At 36.3% G+C, this 17,748-nt stretch overlaps 1 protein-coding gene across 1 annotated transcript; it reads right to left on the minus strand.

The window, feature by feature from the left end:
• Positions 1 to 418: 418 nt before the first annotated feature.
• On the minus strand, positions 419 to 17,715 carry ap5m1 (adaptor related protein complex 5 subunit mu 1). Its single transcript, XM_060828422.1, has 8 exons — positions 17,564 to 17,715; positions 14,282 to 14,945; positions 13,023 to 13,250; positions 11,197 to 11,336; positions 7,717 to 7,802; positions 6,177 to 6,304; positions 3,345 to 3,441; positions 419 to 830 (listed from the first exon to the last, which is right to left on the minus strand). The coding sequence occupies exons 1-8, from the start codon at positions 17,626 to 17,628 to the stop codon at positions 733 to 735; spliced, it is 1,506 nt and encodes a 501-aa protein (XP_060684405.1). The 5' UTR covers positions 17,629 to 17,715; the 3' UTR covers positions 419 to 732.
• Positions 17,716 to 17,748: the final 33 nt, after the last annotated feature.

The raw sequence follows: 17,748 nt of genomic DNA on the forward strand, positions 1-17,748 counted from the left end.
TTCTTTACTGTTTATTTAGACAGTGAATTAGCTATGAACTATTTTAAAAATTGACCAGAAAAACTCACTTTACTAATTGATTAGTTGAAATATAATTACCTGTAAAGCTCCAGGTTCACTCCATGTTCTAATATAGCTAAGCTCTGCTGAGACGGTAACTGTCACACTACAACTGGGGTGGAGTGAGAAGAAGAATATAAAATTCAAAGTTTCAGGTCCTGGCTTATTTAACTACAGTCGTCCCCCTGTACCTGCAAGGGATACGTACAGCGGAAGCATCAAACTGCAGACAGGTGCAAACCTATTCAAACCTTCCTAGCAGCCCCCTGGTCCTTGCTTGGGTTTGGACCACAGTAAACTGCGGAATCAGGGGTCGACCTGTAAATTGTTGGCAGTAAGGCAACACTGACAATAATGGTTGCTTGAATTAGCTGCTGAATTAGCACAGTATCCTTTATTCGATGTATTCAAGATAGCAGGGCAAGAAAGAACTCTCCAAAATGTTACAGATCATCATATTTGTAATAAGTACTGTGGCTCACTCAGGCAAATTTTTCATGTTTTATTAATATATTTACAATTCTTATCATTGGTACATCACTTGAATAAAATTTACCATTATAATTAGGATATATTTTTGTTTCATACAATTTAAAATAGATAACTGAATATTTAACTATTGTATCTTGTTTTGAAAACAGATTTTTGTTCTGAAACATTTCACCCAAATGTTCACTCCCAATTTCGTAAGGATCCTAATGGCCTGCTGGCCACGGGTGCATCACCTTTGGAGTTCCAGATGTAGTACTCAGAAGAAAGTAGTTCCCTGGCTGGGAAAACAAAAGAAAATACTCAAGTCAACAGCTAAATGTTTTAATTGTGTTGCGCTCAGGGCTAACACACACAAGATCTGACACTGATTATAATTTTTTTTGATAAAAGTAATTGGTACTCTATAGAAATACAGCAGTACAAAAAGATGAAATTTATGAAGTTACAATGAATTGGTAGGTTACTTATGTGTCAGTCTGTATTCCATCTAGGTATGGCGGTGCTATCTCAGTGACTAACCCAAAAGACCCAGCTATTCAACTCAAAGAACGAAGGTTTCTGGTCTGAGTAATAAATATAATCTTGATCGAAAGCTCTTTCACCTCAGTTGCTTCCATGCCAAAGCCAAACTGAACAGCACAGACAAACATGACCTACAATTTGCAGGTGACAGTAAGGTCCATTTGCAAGTCTGCTGCAAATCAATCTCTTCAATTCTGCATAAAAGAAACTTGACTTATTCTTTAAACTTGCAGAAACAAAACTTATATCAACTCACACCTGATCAGCTAAATATTCCACCACCGCCCATCTATGTGAAGGGGAGACTCTGAAATACGTTAAGCACTTAATGTACTTTGGAAACTACTTTTCTCAAAAGGCAACCATTGATGAGGAGCTCCAACATTGTAAAAAGCTAAGCTGGTGCAGTTGATCCAAAGTATGGCAGTGAGTGTCGGTAAGAAAGACATCCTCATATTAACAGAATTAGGAGTGTACTGATTAGTTAGCCTAATCACTCATCCATAGTGCAGTGAGACCTGGAATGTGAATCAGTGACATATATGTGTGCCAGAGAAATTCTATCAATATATCAATGACCCATCATTCAGGTTCAGTGGGAGGAATGTTAAACAAATGCTAGTATTGTTCTTGAAGCTAGCTCTGTAAGTGTTCAGCCGAAACTCCTGCTTTCCCAATCTCGATGGACTGGACACTCTGTCTGAATAGAATCAGAGTCATAGAGTCATACAATGTGGAAACAAACCTTTTGGTTCAACTGGTTCATGCCGACCTAAACTGAACTATTACCTGCGTTTGGCCGATATCCCTCTATACCTTCCCTATCCATGTATCTGCCCTTTTAAATGCTGTAATTATAACTACTTCCCCCACCAGCTTATTTCATATGGCACCACCCTCTGTGGGAAAAAAATTCCTTCTCAGGTCCCTTTTAGATCCTTCCCCTCTCACCTTAAACCTATGCCCTCTAGTTTTAGACCCCCACCCCACTCTGGTGAAAAGACCTAGGCTATTCACCTTATCTAAAGGCCTCAGGATTTTATAAGCCTCTATAAGCCTCAGCCTTCCATGCTTCAGCGTCAAAAGTCAGAGCCTAACCAGCCTCTCCTTATAACTCAAACCCTCCAGTCTCAGTAATAGATTGTGACATATTACAGTTTAAGATATTGATAAAGTACCCAGAAAGCAATATGTAGGGATCTTGACTTGAAGAGTTGATGTTAAATTTCAGCTGTAATCAACAATAGAAGGGGCTCTACTGACTCGCTGGACACCTGCTGTATTATTATGTTCTTCGTTTCAGGCCACTTTTGATCATTTCCATTTTTTATGCCTTGACCCAATAACCTAAGCCCCACTGACAGCTATCTTCATCACATGGTTCCCATCTTGTACACACATTACTCCATGCCAGTATACCCACAGTATTCACTACAAACTTGTATGAATGGTTGAATAGCATCTCCCCAGACAGATGCTGTTTTCTCAACTCTCAAATAAGCAAACAAAATATTTGAAAACACTTTGAAGATCTTCTACTATCTGCTTACTATTTTTCCTATCAAGTGTTCAGAGATATTATTACACATCTCTGGAGCAGCTGGCACTTCAATCTGGGCCTCCCAGTCCAGACGCAGGAAAACTACCATTGTACGACAAGAGGGCCCTCACTTATGGTGCTTACTACTAATTGTTCAATATTGGAACAACCTGACCATTAAGTTGTATCACTCTGAGTCACAACAACAATGCAGAGCTTTGGCAGAGAAGGAAAGAAAAGGAAGCGAATCTTGCTCTCCAGATCTCACTATGTAGGACGTCTTGTCCCATGTGCACAAAGATCTGTGGGTTGAGAATAGGCTTGTTCAGACACAAAAACCATGGCAGACACTTTCAATTCCACGTAAACATCATTCTCAATTCGATGGACAGCTAATAATGATGTGTATGATAATACAAGGACAGTAACAAAGCTAAAAGGTTTACAAATTTGAGAAGTGGAGAAGTAAAGATCAATAAAGCTGCCTACCTTAATAATTAAATCATGATTAAATCTAGTACCATTTTTTGAGTTGAATCAGGCAATTGCATGTCACATACCAGAATAACAACGTCATGAGGCAAATGCACGTGCAAATCTTCACCTCACTGTACTAGAGTCCACTGCTTTCTGCTACATAACAGGCAAGACTGACCCCTGCAGGAAACAATCTGTTCTGGCTAGCAGACAATTAAAAATATTCATACATCAAACAATATAAGAACCTTACATGTGATGATTCTGGGTTTTGCTGATGAATACACTTGTATAGAATGTTGATCCACATAACAACCTGTCAGTGTATAATCTGGTATTCGAAAGTAAAGCTGGAGATATAAAATAAAATTAAGAAAATGAAAAATTAACAAATAGCTTTAGAGCAAAATGAGTTAATTGTCATTAAAAACTTGTGAAAAGTTTCCATTCATTTTCTAACTACAGGTCGTTCTGCTATAATGCACATTTTGTTAACTCAAATTCACTGTAATGCGATTGATGAATTTGGGACACTGTTGCTAAAGTGAAAACGTTTAAGACATGTATTGGTTGTAACGCCATTACATCACCAACACTTTAAGTGCTGCTTCTAACCTGCGATTTTTCTATAATGTGGGGTTGTACAAAAACCCAACTATCGTCTTACAGAATAAGTTTCTTTTTGGGTGAACTGAAGTCGAAGCACCTTTGAAATTTAGATATCAACAAATCAGCTGGACAGTACATCTAGTACACCAAGCTAACTTCAGGATAAGACAATTATCTCTTGCTTAAGTTACATAGCTTTCCATATTAGTATTACAAAATATGAAGGATTTAAGTAAAAAAAAGCATGAATTACATTTTGGTAACCTATTCCAAAATGAGTTTTTTTTAACCATCATTAGATTTCCATTAATAATTATACTTTGTTTCCTTATCCTAAGAAAACCTTAAAGTACACCGCCACAACATTGTGCCATACCAGGTTTCCAAGGAGGAATGGAATGGAATGACACTTTTATCCAGCCCTTTCTCATGAAGCTATATCTTGTCCTCTACACTGAACAAATGTAAAAGATATGCACAAAATTCATAACTATAACTATTATTACGCAGAAATAAATCTGTATTTCCTGGAATAAAACAATATGTGTTAGCTCATTGCACTGTTCAAAGAGTTATTTTTCTGTCAAAGTAAGCATAGTTGTGCTTACTATTTTGCTATTTTACTATTTGATATTGTCCAATTATTTCCTTTTAAGGTTTTTGAAAGTTAAGCAATCTCTATTAAATATTTGAAATAATCTTATAACATCCTTAATTCTTACTGTAAATTAAGTCACTTTGATATTCTTTGACATCTTATGAGAGACTTATGTTGTCCAACATTTTGCAAAACATGGGAGGAAAACAATAATAAACTAAATTGTTAAAACCAGAGGTAACAGAACGATTGACCCCAAGTATTCATCTCTGTTACAGACATACCCCATTCAAATGGTTACCTAGCACATGAATGTATGAAGCTGCAGTCCACAAAATGTAGATTGTTACATTTTGTGTACTTTGGAAAATAGCTATAAGTAGTCAGAGCTTATAACAATCAACATTTAGATGGAAATTAAATTACATTAACTGTTTGGCATTAAGACCATAACACATAGGAACAGAATTAGGCCATTGTCCTGCCTTCTCCCATAACCCTTGATCCCCTTAATAATCAAGAATCTGTCTCCGCATTAAAGGCGCTCAATGACTTGGCCTCCATAGCCTTCTGCAGCAGTGAATTCCACAGATTCAGCACACTCTGGCGGAAAAAAAAATCCTCCTCATCTCAGTTGTAAAGGGTTGTTCCTGCATTCCGAGGCTTGCCCTCGGGTCCTACTATCTACTAGTGGAAATATCTTTTCCATGTGTACTCTATCCAGGCCTTTCAGTGTTCTGTAAGTTTCAATCAGATTGTCTCTTATCCTTAACCACTCCTCATTCCTGGGACCACTCTTGTAAATATCTTCTGCACCTCCCTCCAATGCCAACACATCCTTCCTTAGGTACAGGGTCCAAATCTACTCACAATATTCCAAATGTGGTCTGACCAGAGCCTTAAAAAGCCTCAGCAATATATCCATTCTCTTGTATTCTAGACGTCGTGAAATGAATGCTAACATTGCATTTGTCTTCCTGACTGCCAAATGAACCTGTGTAATAATCTTAAGAGAATCCTAAACTAGGACTCCAAAGTCCCTTTCTGCTTTAGATTATCAAAGCCTTTATCCATTTAGAAAATACTTTATGCCTCTATTCTTCCTACCAAAGCACATTACCTCACAATTTCAAACTTTGTACTACATCTGCCACTTCTTTGAGCACTCTCCTAGCCTGTCAAAGCCCTTCTAGAGCCTCCCTGCTTCCTTAACATTATCTGCCCCTCCAGCTATCTTTGTGTCATCTGCAAACTTAGGAACAATGCTCTCATTTCTTGTCCAGATGGTTAATTTATAAAATTAATAGTTGTTGTCCCAACATTGACCCTCACTTGTCACTGCATTCTGAAATTCTGATTATTTTAAAAAATAGTTTTGATAATCCAGCTACTAGCAGTATTTGATGTGTTTATGACTCAAAGTTTAACCTGAACATTATTTTACTTCTAAATTCAGGAGACTGGACTACCTGAAGTTGACAGCATGTCAATATTTAAAATCAAAAGGTTACATACTTCTAATTACTTGATGTAGGAGTAGATTTGAGTATTTACAGCACAGAATTATTTAAAATGGAATTGCAGTCACCAGCTGCACGAATAGACTGTAATTGATAGTCAATCTGTCTAACAGTTATGGCAATTTTTTCCTACCATGGATCTTTTTTATTCTCACTGTTTAAAGAAGAGTTGTGGCAATTACAAATTTATCAATAAGACATGTTGTTAATTGAGAAGGGCACCCTGCAAACAGTGTCCCATTTAAAGATATTTTTCCACAGTCTAAAATAGTTTGACTGCATATACATTTTAAGATTTCATTTCTTCAAATGACAGGTTGAGATAATTATCTGTCAAAGTAAATCCCAATCTACGTACCTTAACATATGCAGTAAGGCCAGTGCAGAATGGATCAGTTAGCTGCACTGAATGGTTTGATATACCAAATGCAGGGAACATTACAATACCAGTTAAAGATACTTCCAAAGATTTAGGGAATTTCTGACCTAAAAATGGAATAAAGCAAATAGTATTTGAAACATACTCATAATAATAAATGCATTGAATATTTTGTAATTTTACAGAAAATATTCTTACTAATTCACCAAAATAATTGATCCCCAAGATTAACATTCATTGTAACATGATCTATTTGCCTTCAAAAGTGAAGTACTAATGACACCAATACTTCAAAGCTTTTCAGTAACTTTACAGCTCAATAAAGAGCAAAACAGCTTTAACTTCCCAAAGCATGCTGTTTCATGCTGAATTTTAAAGCAGTTAGCCAATGTGATATCTCTGGTTGGTGAATACATAGATTTACCTGTGTATTATTAGTAACCTTTATGAATCAAACATTAGGAATATGCAAGAAACCAGTCAAATTATAAATCTTTGCAATGAGATAAACCATTATGAACTTTTTTGATGGAAAATGAAACAAATTGCTTCATTAACACTGATTTAGTATTAATGCATTCAATTACTTGACAAGGTAATATATTCCAACGTTACAATATAATTAATTGTTGAAGCAGTTGGAATCAATACAGTTTTTGGTGTGTTCTGAAGACATTTGCCACTTGTATAATTTAACAGGAGGATCCAGAGGTACAATTCTCTTCCCTGACTAGAAAAAAAATAAAGTATTGCCAAGATTCTGCTCAGCTATCCAGTGCATACAACTCCATTTATGTTTGAACAATTTATCTACTTCTATCCTCACTGATAATCTCCCTCTTCACGTTAACACGCAGGCATTTTGTGAATAATAAATGTGTAATTTAATAGTGACATTGATCTCATTGCTATATAGTACAGATCAATTCAAAGTCATTAGACTGCTGCAAATGAAAAATAAGGTATCCCTAACATTTTAGCAATTTTCTTCCACTGTTACATGTTAAGCTAGATTTTCTGATAAATGGCAATCTCACATGGATAGGCACACTAACCTTCTTCTTTGCAAAAGGGAGCATTTCTGACAGGAAATTCTTCTTGGAATTCCCTTAGAAATGTGTAGCCCTACTTCTATCCTGACAGTTCTCTTCTTGGTGTCAGGGTTGAAGGTTTGAGGGTTGGGGCAAGAGTTGGGTGAGGATAGGGCATTTCCTGGGCAATTTCTTCAGAGACTACTATGATGGGATTCCACAGGGTCCCCAACCCAACTTCCATATGCTGGAACTAAGACTGTCTGGCCATAGGAAAAGCTGGTTACTGAATGAATAACACACAATTAAATGCATCTTAGTTTCGGCCATGAAGGTATGTCGTATATTAGAGAAAGGACTTTTTATTTATTACTAAAGTTGAAATTGCAGTATTTACATTGGGAAAATCATTACAATCTGTTACTACACAAAAGATATTTTGCTTCATGAATCAAATTTAAGTGAAATGGAACAATCAATAAACTAACCGATGACCCAGACCAACAAGCTTTTCTCCCGTGACACCTCCAGTTGCCCATGGTTCACCTTACACTCAGCGTGTACTATTGGACCCCTGTAATGAAAGAGAGAGAATTGAATAACTAGGTACCTTTTGAAAGACTTCTAATTCATACATGCATCTTGATTTCAAACGATTTAATATTTATCTTCCTTCAGGAATATTATGTTTAAACTTAGGGACAAATGTGCCATTAATTAAATCAGAGAGAAATAGGCCAACACACAAACTTCATGTAACTAAACAAAATAAATCAAAGTATATTAATCCTCAATAATCGACTGTTTTGAATTGATCTCTGTTGATCTTCCAATGATTTTACACTAAAGCTGATTAGGGCCAGTGGCACATTATTATGCTGCTTTCTGCAATCCAAGAAATACAAATAATATTCTATCTTTTGATAACAGCTGTAATAGATTGTTTATGAAAAGGTGATGATACAGCATGCGACCTTTGAATCCCAAAACTTAAATCTCAACTCCTTTTTATGAAGTGGAATTTTGCAATGTTGTCTTTAAAAAAGCATTTAAAGCAATATTGACCGAAATAAGAGCAGTCACCTTCAAGTGGAACTACATTTTCTGATGTTTTCACTTTTGCAACTATTCCATTGCAAGTACCAGAATGTTAGGTTATTTTTCATGTGAAAAAAAAGTTCAATTGACTTAATTTTGATATTAATGAAAATCATAATGTAATCTACCTTGAAGATGAAAAATGCTCTACAGGCTGTCAAGAAAGATAATTGAGTTCAAATCATAGGAGCTGAAAATGTGTTGCTGGAAAAGCGCAGGTCAGGCAGCATCCAAGGAGCAGGAGAGTCAACGTTTTGGGCATGAGCCCTTCTTCAGGAATAAGGGCTCCTGCCCGAAACATCGACTCTTCTGCTCCTTGGATGCTGCCTGACATGCTGCGCTTTTCCAGCAACACATTTTCAGCTCTGATCTCCAGCATCTGCAGTCCTCACTTTCTCCTTCAAAGCATATGATCAATACCCAGGACGAGAAGGAGCCTTTGTGGCCAAAAACATTACTATGATTAACATAAATGCTGAAAACAGCAGGAAAGAAATTTGATTACTACTGGAAGGTATGGAACAGTTAAAGAGAAAATAAACTTTTAATGGTTGTGTTTGCAGATTTGTAAGCATTTATTTTCCATACAGACAATGGTAAAATGCAGTACTGGCCACGTAACCAAGTTTTGAGTAGTAAGAACAGAATGAAAGATTATTAGGATCATACTTTGCAAAATGAAAAGCTAATATTCTGTGTGTAAAGAACAATCGATAAGATACTAGTCGAATTCAAAAAGAATCACCATGCTTGAAGAATGGCTGCAAATAATCTTGTACTGATTGAATGACTATTCGTTTCAAGTGTAAAAATAATTTTAAAAACTATTTAACAGTTTGGGTCTGAGTCAATATTGCTAATGTAACAGTTATCTCTAAACGTTATTCTTGTTTGCAGTGGTCCTAAGTACATACTTAACTTATCAAAGTAAATACCTTAAACAAACAGTTGAAAGAACAGTCTTTATAGCCTGTCTTTTTACATATGGAAAGGAAAACGCACAAGTTAAAAGCATTCATCCAGAAAACGAATTCAGATGACTACATTGTGCAACAGATGAAACTCTGTTCCTATGAGATTTATATATCAGTTACATTTTCAGAATGTGACTGCACAGCAAGTAAAATCTCTTCACTTGCAATTGAATATGCTAATTTGCCATCTCAATTTCCCTGCATCCCACTCCCATTTTAACCTATCTCCTTCGGAAATTGTAGCACTCTATTCTCTATTAGTCAAACTAACTTTGATATCAAATCTGCTGACAAGACTGTAGTTGTCGTTAGCTTGTCAACCTAGCAGAGGTCCAACATCGACTCTTAGAATAGAACTTAGAATCCATAGTGTGGAATCAGGCCCTTCGACCCAACAAGTCCATAACGACCTTCCGAAGAGCAACCCACCCAGACCCTTTTTCCTACCCTATTATCCTTGACTAATGCACCTAACCTACACATCCCTAAACACTATGGGCAATTTGGCTTGGCTGGTTCACCTAACCTGCACATCTCTGGATTGTGGGAGGAAATCAGAGCACCTGGACAAAACTCACGCAGACACGTGGAGAATGTGCAAACTCCTCACAAACAGTCACCTGAGATTGGAATTGAAATCGGGTCCCTGGCGCTGAGAGGCAGCAGTGCTAACGACTGCACCACTATGCCAACTTTCTAGCACCTCCTCTGGCCTCCCCTAGGACTATGGTCCAATCACTGAAAATTAAGCTAATATTCCCAATATTATTACTGATCTCATTTTCATGAAAAAGCACTCATTGCAATATCGGAATGGAACAGGTCTGTTTTGCCCTTCAAGCTTATTTCACCACTGAATGAGATCATGGATAATCTACAAGTAACTTCATATATTTTCTACTTGCCTGGATGAATGTGGCTTTAATAACACATAAAAAGTTTGACATCATCCAGGACAAAGCTTGCTCGGTACCCATCCACCATGTTAAACATTTGCTCCCTCCACCACTAGCCCCTAGTGGCAGCAGTATGTACTATAAATGAGAGGTTCTGCAGCAACACACCATATCTCCTCCAACAGCATGGTTTAAATTTGTGACCTCTACAACACAACAGGACAAGGACAACAGACATGAGCTGAAAATGTGTTCCTGGAAAAGCGCAGCAGGTCAGGCAGCGTCCAAGGAACAGGAGAATCGACGTTTCGGGCATAAGCCCTTCTTTAGGAATCTGATTCCTGAAGAAGGGCTTATGCCCGAAACGTCGATTCTCCTGTTCCTTGGACGCTGCCTGACCTGCTGCGCTTTTCCAGCACCCCATTTTCAGCTCTGATCTGCAGCATCTGCAGTCCTCACTTTCCCCCTCCAAGGGCAACAGACACATGGGAACAACAACTTCTGCAAGTTCCTTTGCCAATCACACACCATCTTGATCGGAAACTGCATTACTATTTCTTCACTTTTCTGCGTCCAAGTCTGGAACTCCCTTCCTGGTAGCACTGTGGGAGCACCTACAGCAGATGGGGCTGCAATGGTTCAAGGCAGTGACTCACCTCCATCTTCTGAAGGACAATGAGTAATGGGCAATGTGTTAGTGATTGCCACACCCATAAAAAATAACTTTTAAAGAAAACTTGAATCTATGTTTGAATAATGGAAATGTAATCAATGAATGTAGCATAAATTGCAGTTTGGCTAAGTAAGCTCAAAATTTATACATCTTTTGTGTTGTTGCTTAATTTCATTTGTGAAAGGTTTGATTTCCAATTTTTAGACAATGGTTCCTAGTCCTCAACCAGTGAAAATAGTGTTTTCTATAGTGCTTTCTCATCTGTTTACCCCAATATTTTGAAAATATTAGCACACAAATTCTTTTTGATGCTGTCATCTATATTACCTGTTGAAAAAGGGAATATGTGCTTCACAATATTCAAATCCATTTTTGACACTTTCATGTAGTTTCAGATTAACTGTAATCTTTAAATTTTGCTCCTCTTCTTTCATTTGATAGGAACCAAGAATTGGAGGGATGGGTACCTGCAAACAAACTGATAGGTCAATAATACTTAACTAATCTCCAACTCCTAAATTGAAATTAACTATATTGATTCAGATGGCCATTTGATTTGAGAAGGAATAACAATCTAGTCTTTCTATTCAAATCAAATTGGAATTTTTTTTGTTAAATTGAAAGGTTCTGAAAACTTCAAACAAGTCAACGAATGCAGTAAAATGAAGTAAAAATATAATGACAATAAAAATCTTATAAAATGTGTAAATACTCTCAATCAAATTTCTTTTGTACTGTGCAATATATAGTGATAGTCTCGATGACATCAAAAATTTGCTTTTTTGATTTTTACATTGAAAAAACATTTGGTTTATTTCAGAGTTTTGACTGTTTTGTGGTGAAGGTGACATCATTGAAGGCTAACATAAATTACACAATGAACAAATAATGATTAAGAACATTTGTTACAGGAATTGTATAGTTATTAATCTTTGAAATAATGGTTATATTTACAAATATAGATAGGGAAAGTTGTTTTATATAGACAAGAATATTTCACTGGTAACAAAGGTCCTGGAATTTCATATACCACAAAAGGCAGCATATTATTTGCATGGCACGGAATCAAAAACCATATCATGTAGCCTACGAGTCACTAAAATATACTGCAGAGGCTCCAATTTACAGATCACTTTCAAAAAGTATTTTCTTCCAGTGGTAACATTTTATGTAGGGCTGTAAGAGTTCCACTTCAGAATGTATTTAAAAAATTATCATATACAGATTGAGAAGGTAATTGTATTTCAATCACAATCTGATTCCAACAAGAATGAAAAATCAAACATTAAGATTTGGATAAGTCAAAATTGTCTCTGACATAGTAGGTGTAAAGCAACTCCCATTTTAATGAGTCAATTAAGCTAGAAACCAAATGAAAAAATAGATATGTACAATCTTCTCTTCCTCCAGATAAATTAATAGCATAACATTTAGATTTTGATGATGTAGCGAGTAGCATAGATAGTAGGGTGTAAGAAAATGGACCACAAAAACGGTCCAGTTTTGATGGCCAGTGTTTAGCTGTATCAAGATCTGCCCATGACATCTAACAGCTTCCGAGAGTCACGTACATACGTTTTGATCCAAAGCTATAAATCTGTGTGTATTTTTTCTGTAACAAACCTTGTTACAAAATGTCAGAATAATATACACCAAAATAAAATCAAAGACAAGTAACTAACACCAAAACATAACCTATATGGAGGGCATCCGCATTTTTACAATTAATTAGTTGAGGAAGAAAGTTAAAAGAGAATTAAAAAATACATTTATTTAGTGTCCTCGGGATGTCCCAAAAACACTTCATAGTCAATGAAATACTTTTGAAGTATATTCACTGTTATAATGTAACTAACAACAGCCAAATTATTCACATTAGGAACTAGAAACAGCAAAGTGATAAATAGCTCTGTATTTCCCCATTAGCCCATGGCAATCTGATTTTGAAGGGCTAACATGGAGCCAATGTTGACACCTGAGGACAGGAATCAAAGCTGAAACTGATAATCTAAGACAAACTAAATACAGTTCAACTTCAATGAAAATGGTTTAAACAAATCTTCTATAAAAAAACATAGCTATACAAAAAAAATGTGATCAAAATTCACTACATTCTTTTTGTTTGAATTTCAATAAAAACAATATATTCTGACCTGGGACGTGTAGTAGCAGAGTTTAAATACATCTAACGGTGGTGTGAAAGGGAATTTATATGGTCCATTAAACAATGAATCGTCCACATCATCAACACTGTTAAATGTGAGGATAGTGGAATCAACGGCACTGACACACGGATGCACAAGAATGTCCTGTAGAGGAGAGCCATTGATTGGTAGATTCAGGCTTACTGTAACAGTGGGCAGTATTCCTTCTAGGTCGCACTAAGTTGGAACAAATACAGCAAGTTAGAAAAAAAACCATAAGATCAAAATCAAGCTTTTTTTTAAATAAAAGAAAAGAATCATCATGCAACACAGACTTCCAAGATCTAGTAAAGACACTGCACAGGCAGGAAAAAATACTAAGTTTAGTGCTTACAGCCTATGAATTACTTTTCAAATGTAGCTATTGTTATAAACATGACAGGAAACAAAAATAACAAACATTTGGCTCATTTGCTGGTTTTGGTCAAGGGACAAGACAAAAGATTTGTCTTTTTACTGCTGGATTCGCCCCAAGCAGAAAGTTAGACCTTTAGGACTCAGAAATCAGCAGCTGTGTGATTCACACAGAAATCCACCCTGGCTCTGCCTGTCAGCTCCCAATGAACTGATTAACCGAGCAGTTGAATGAGGTTTCTTGGAGGAGGGAATGGTGTTGTGCTAGTCATCATTTTACATGCTCACACCACACTTTGATGATTTATCAGGGGGGCACGTGTGGTATAGTAGTCGTGCCCCATTTTTAAACAACAAGTTGCAGTTAAAGTCCCACATGATTCAGAAGTGAACCAATATCTCTGAACTGATTGATTAGGGAATATCTATGAGATATATTAGAAAATTGTTTCCATTGTGTTCTCACTTGAAAGCAAGATTGCCACAACAAAACAGCATTCTCCTATGAAACAGGTACATGTGTTGGGTGAAAGGGATGCTATCAGACAAAATTAACCAAAGCATTCAGAAATACAATAAAATAAAAATGCTACCAATAATAATGGAAATTTAATTAATGAAACTAAGCATGTAGATGTAACTCAACGCATATTCTTTCAGTTATTAAATGGCTGCTAGAATTCAGCAGAAACATTTTGAAGTTTACATTTTCAGCAAAAGTGATTTCTCCAAAATTCAAAACATAAATGTAAAACACATTGAATCTATAAAGTCCCATATTAAAAATGCACAATGATTTTAAAATACAGCATAGCATCCCTTATTTTAGGTGGAAATGTGTTAATGAATCTCACCTTACATGTCACAGTTCCATACTCCTGCCATACGTCAATGACGTCATTCTTGTCATATTGCATAGATCTAATCTGTTCAGTGACACAGACATTAACTTGTGGCTTTCCTTTGTATATACCAGGCTTCCAAGCTGGTTGTTTTTGTGCCTGCACTGAAGATATTGGATTCTGAGGTACAAAGCTGCCAGACAGAGTCTGCATCAATCCAAAGTCAGTATCTGTTGGAGTCCCTAACGGACAAGCGTGCATTAACATTGCGGAGATCTGTGTCATTTTATTAGTAATTTCTGGTTCACTTCTTTGTGTCATGTTTAAAAAGGTCATCAACCCTGATAGTAGAGCAAATGCAGGAGATATTCCACGTAGAGAAATTAATGGCGGGCGGGGAGTCAAAGACTGTTCGACTAAAGGTAAACAAGCATAGAGGATAGCATTTTGTGTCATTACAAGGACAGGCCAAAGAACACTGTCTCCTATTGCAATTTCATAAACAGATGTCCTATTTATTCTGCAACAACTATCTCTGTGCTCCACAAAGTTCTTATCCAGTTCAGTCATATCAAGCTCTGTTAACAGTGCATTGAGGAAGATCTTGTCTTCTGGTAGCTCTGTATAGTTTTTCCCATTGAAATTTCGGGCTCTTTTTTCAACAGTTGGAAATCGTCTAGAAAAAAAAAGGCATGTTACTCTTTTTCTAAGTTAATCAATCCATTTTACGTGTTATAAGCAGTTTATTTAAAACAGTGCTTTAGGTGCCAGACGAAATTATGCAAAATACAAATAATAGATGTAATATTAAAAATTAATTTTTTTTATATAGAAGGACCTAAGGGGCAACGTTTTCATCGAGATGTTGGTGCATGTATGGAAAGAGCTGCTAGAGGAAACTCTGAAAAGATGCTGTAATGTCAATTATTTGCTTCTTAACCAACTGAATCATAGATGGTATAGCATAACTGGCTGAGTGAAGCTCTTTCAGTTGGTACCATTCTTTTCCACATCTTTGTGATTCTTTCTCCTTCAAGTACTGATCCAGCTACTTTCGAATATTACCAGTGAATCTGTATCCACTATTCTACCAAGCAGCCCATTCCAAATCCTAACCACTAATTCCATGAAACAAAATTCTTCAACTTGCCTTTGATTCTTTTGATAATTATTTTAAATCTATGCCCTTATGTCACTAACTCGTCCAAAGTTTTAATTTTATTTACTCCAATCTAAATCCTTCCATATTTTACACACATGTATCAAGTGTCTTCTTAAGGTTTACGTACTTTCAGAGGGCCCTCTTGTGGCACAGTGATAGTCCCCTATACCTGGACCGAGAGGCCCAGGTTCAATTCCTAACTGCTCCAAAAGTGTGCAATAACATCTCTGAACAGCTTGTTTAGAAAAATAAGTTTAATAAAAAGACACATTATGGGCTCTCAGAAGAATTAACCCAATCTCTACACACTTTCCATATAATGTGATCTCAATTTCCTGAAACTATTCTACATTTCTTCTGTACCATCTACAAAGTCTTTACGTCTTGTTTGGTACCCTTACTGGCTCACATGACTCGAGCTTGGGATCTGCTTCTTTTCAGGTTAGCATAACATCCTAGCTTTTAAATTCTAAGCCTCTATTTAAGCTCAGGATCACACTTGCTTTATGGAAGTGCTCACCATTCAGCATTTTGTTTAACCATTCTACCACCTTCAAATATTTGTGCATATAAACACTAAAGTCTCTTTCCTTTGAAATGCACTTATAATTCAGCCAGTTGGCATGCATGTTTCCCATATTATTCCAATCACAAATCTCAACATCTGACTTCTCTACATTGAACTTCATTTGCCATATGTTCACTCGTTCCACCAACCATTCAATAATTTCTTGAAATCTGTTACTTTCACCCTTAGTTTTTACAAGATTTCTACATTTTGTGCTATTTAAAAAATTCTGAATAGTGTACTTTATCCCCAAGTCCAAACCACTAATGCATATCAAAAATAGCAGTGGTCATGGTACTAATTTTGGGGAATTTCTCTTTATATTGAAAATAGCCATTAACCACCATTTTAAGCTCTTCAGGCAACACTGAATTTATGATACTACTTCCTCTTTTATCACATGGGCTTCAAAACAGCTAGTGAACACATTTTTTAAAGTCATGTACTAAAGCTGTACTGTACTGTTCAGTATTATAAACAATCTACACTTACATTTTAAGCAAGCTAAACAAACAGTATAGCATACAATACGAAAGTTTTACTTTAATTTAAATGAATGAAAAATATTTTTTTCAGGAACAGCTTCAAAATAAAAAGTATGCATTAGGTCAAAGTCTATTCCAGAACATTTCTAATTTGCTATTAATGATATCATCTCCAACTTCTTTACTATTTCAAGTGCAAGTATGTTGAATTGTACAATGAAAACAAATATCTGTTATTAATAATTATAGCATATGTATATAGTGGGAAAAAAGACTCCCAATTATTATCCAAACTGATCTGTAATATGAAATGTGATTTTTCAATACTTGCATTGTTCATTAACTTATAGACGTTTGTAAGGGAATCAATATCAAAGCAATGTCCACCCATTTTCACTTTCTTCCACTTACTATGTTCCTCCAATTCTGCCCTCTTCTTTATTCCCTTCACTAGTGGTAACCGTCTTGGTTCTAACTTCGAGCATTCCCTTCCTTTGCCCCTCTCACTTTCTTTAAGATTCTGTTTTAACCTTCCTCTTTCACAACGTTTAGGATTTCATCCTAATATCGCCTTGCTTGTCACAGTGTCAATTTTTCTCTGGAGTACTCCCCCTTGAATCAAGTTGGGCTATTTCTCTATGTTTAAAGCATTATATATTATACAAGATATTGACCTTCATAACTGCCGGCAGAAACCTTCGATTAATATTCTCCGCCCAATTATGGTGAAATTGAGCATTTTAGGTCAGGAAATTGCCAAAGAGGCAGCTCTCTTGTTATTGTTTGTGAAGAAAAACCAGTGATTTAAAAAATTAACTAAAATAAAGCTATTTCCTGACTGAGATGCAGAATGCAACTTTCCCAGTTCCGCTTCCCCCGAGAAAATTAACAGGTAGCCAGTACTCGTTACTATTTTGTCGATGCTTTGCATGATATATTGCTTATTTGAGCAAGATAGCACGCTAAAGCAATTTATTATATAATAGTTATAAAATAATATTCGTGTCCTTTACTGTTGAGGACTGGGTATTAGACAGAAGGGCATATCCTAATGATGATTTGCAGTTTCAGATCGTTACCTTGACAGTTTCACAGACGTTGTTCCCTTTTCGAGCCCCAGCAGCCAAATCGCACGAACACTCATTTTTTTTTAACCTAAGGCTGCTGTTAAAGGAGAAGAAACTATACCGTGACTATCCTGACAATTCCCACAGGGTACACGGTCCCAAGCAACCGCGCACCGGACAGAGCAAACAGCGCCTGC

This window comes from Hemiscyllium ocellatum, chromosome 8 (genome assembly GCF_020745735.1).
Source record: "Hemiscyllium ocellatum isolate sHemOce1 chromosome 8, sHemOce1.pat.X.cur, whole genome shotgun sequence".
Taxonomy (NCBI): domain Eukaryota; kingdom Metazoa; phylum Chordata; class Chondrichthyes; order Orectolobiformes; family Hemiscylliidae; genus Hemiscyllium; species Hemiscyllium ocellatum.

Coding starts and splice junctions, on each gene's coding strand:
- ap5m1 (XM_060828422.1), bottom strand. CDS start 17,628: ATGAGTGTTCGTGCGATTTGGCTGCTGGGGCTCGAAAAGGGAACAACG. Junction 6,305..7,716: donor CTTGTTGGTCTGGGTCATCG/GTTAGTTTATTG, acceptor TTCCATTTTTAG/GTCAGAAATTCCCTAAATCT. Junction 831..3,344: donor AAAACCCAGAATCATCACAT/GTAAGGTTCTTA, acceptor TTGTTTTCCCAG/CCAGGGAACTACTTTCTTCT.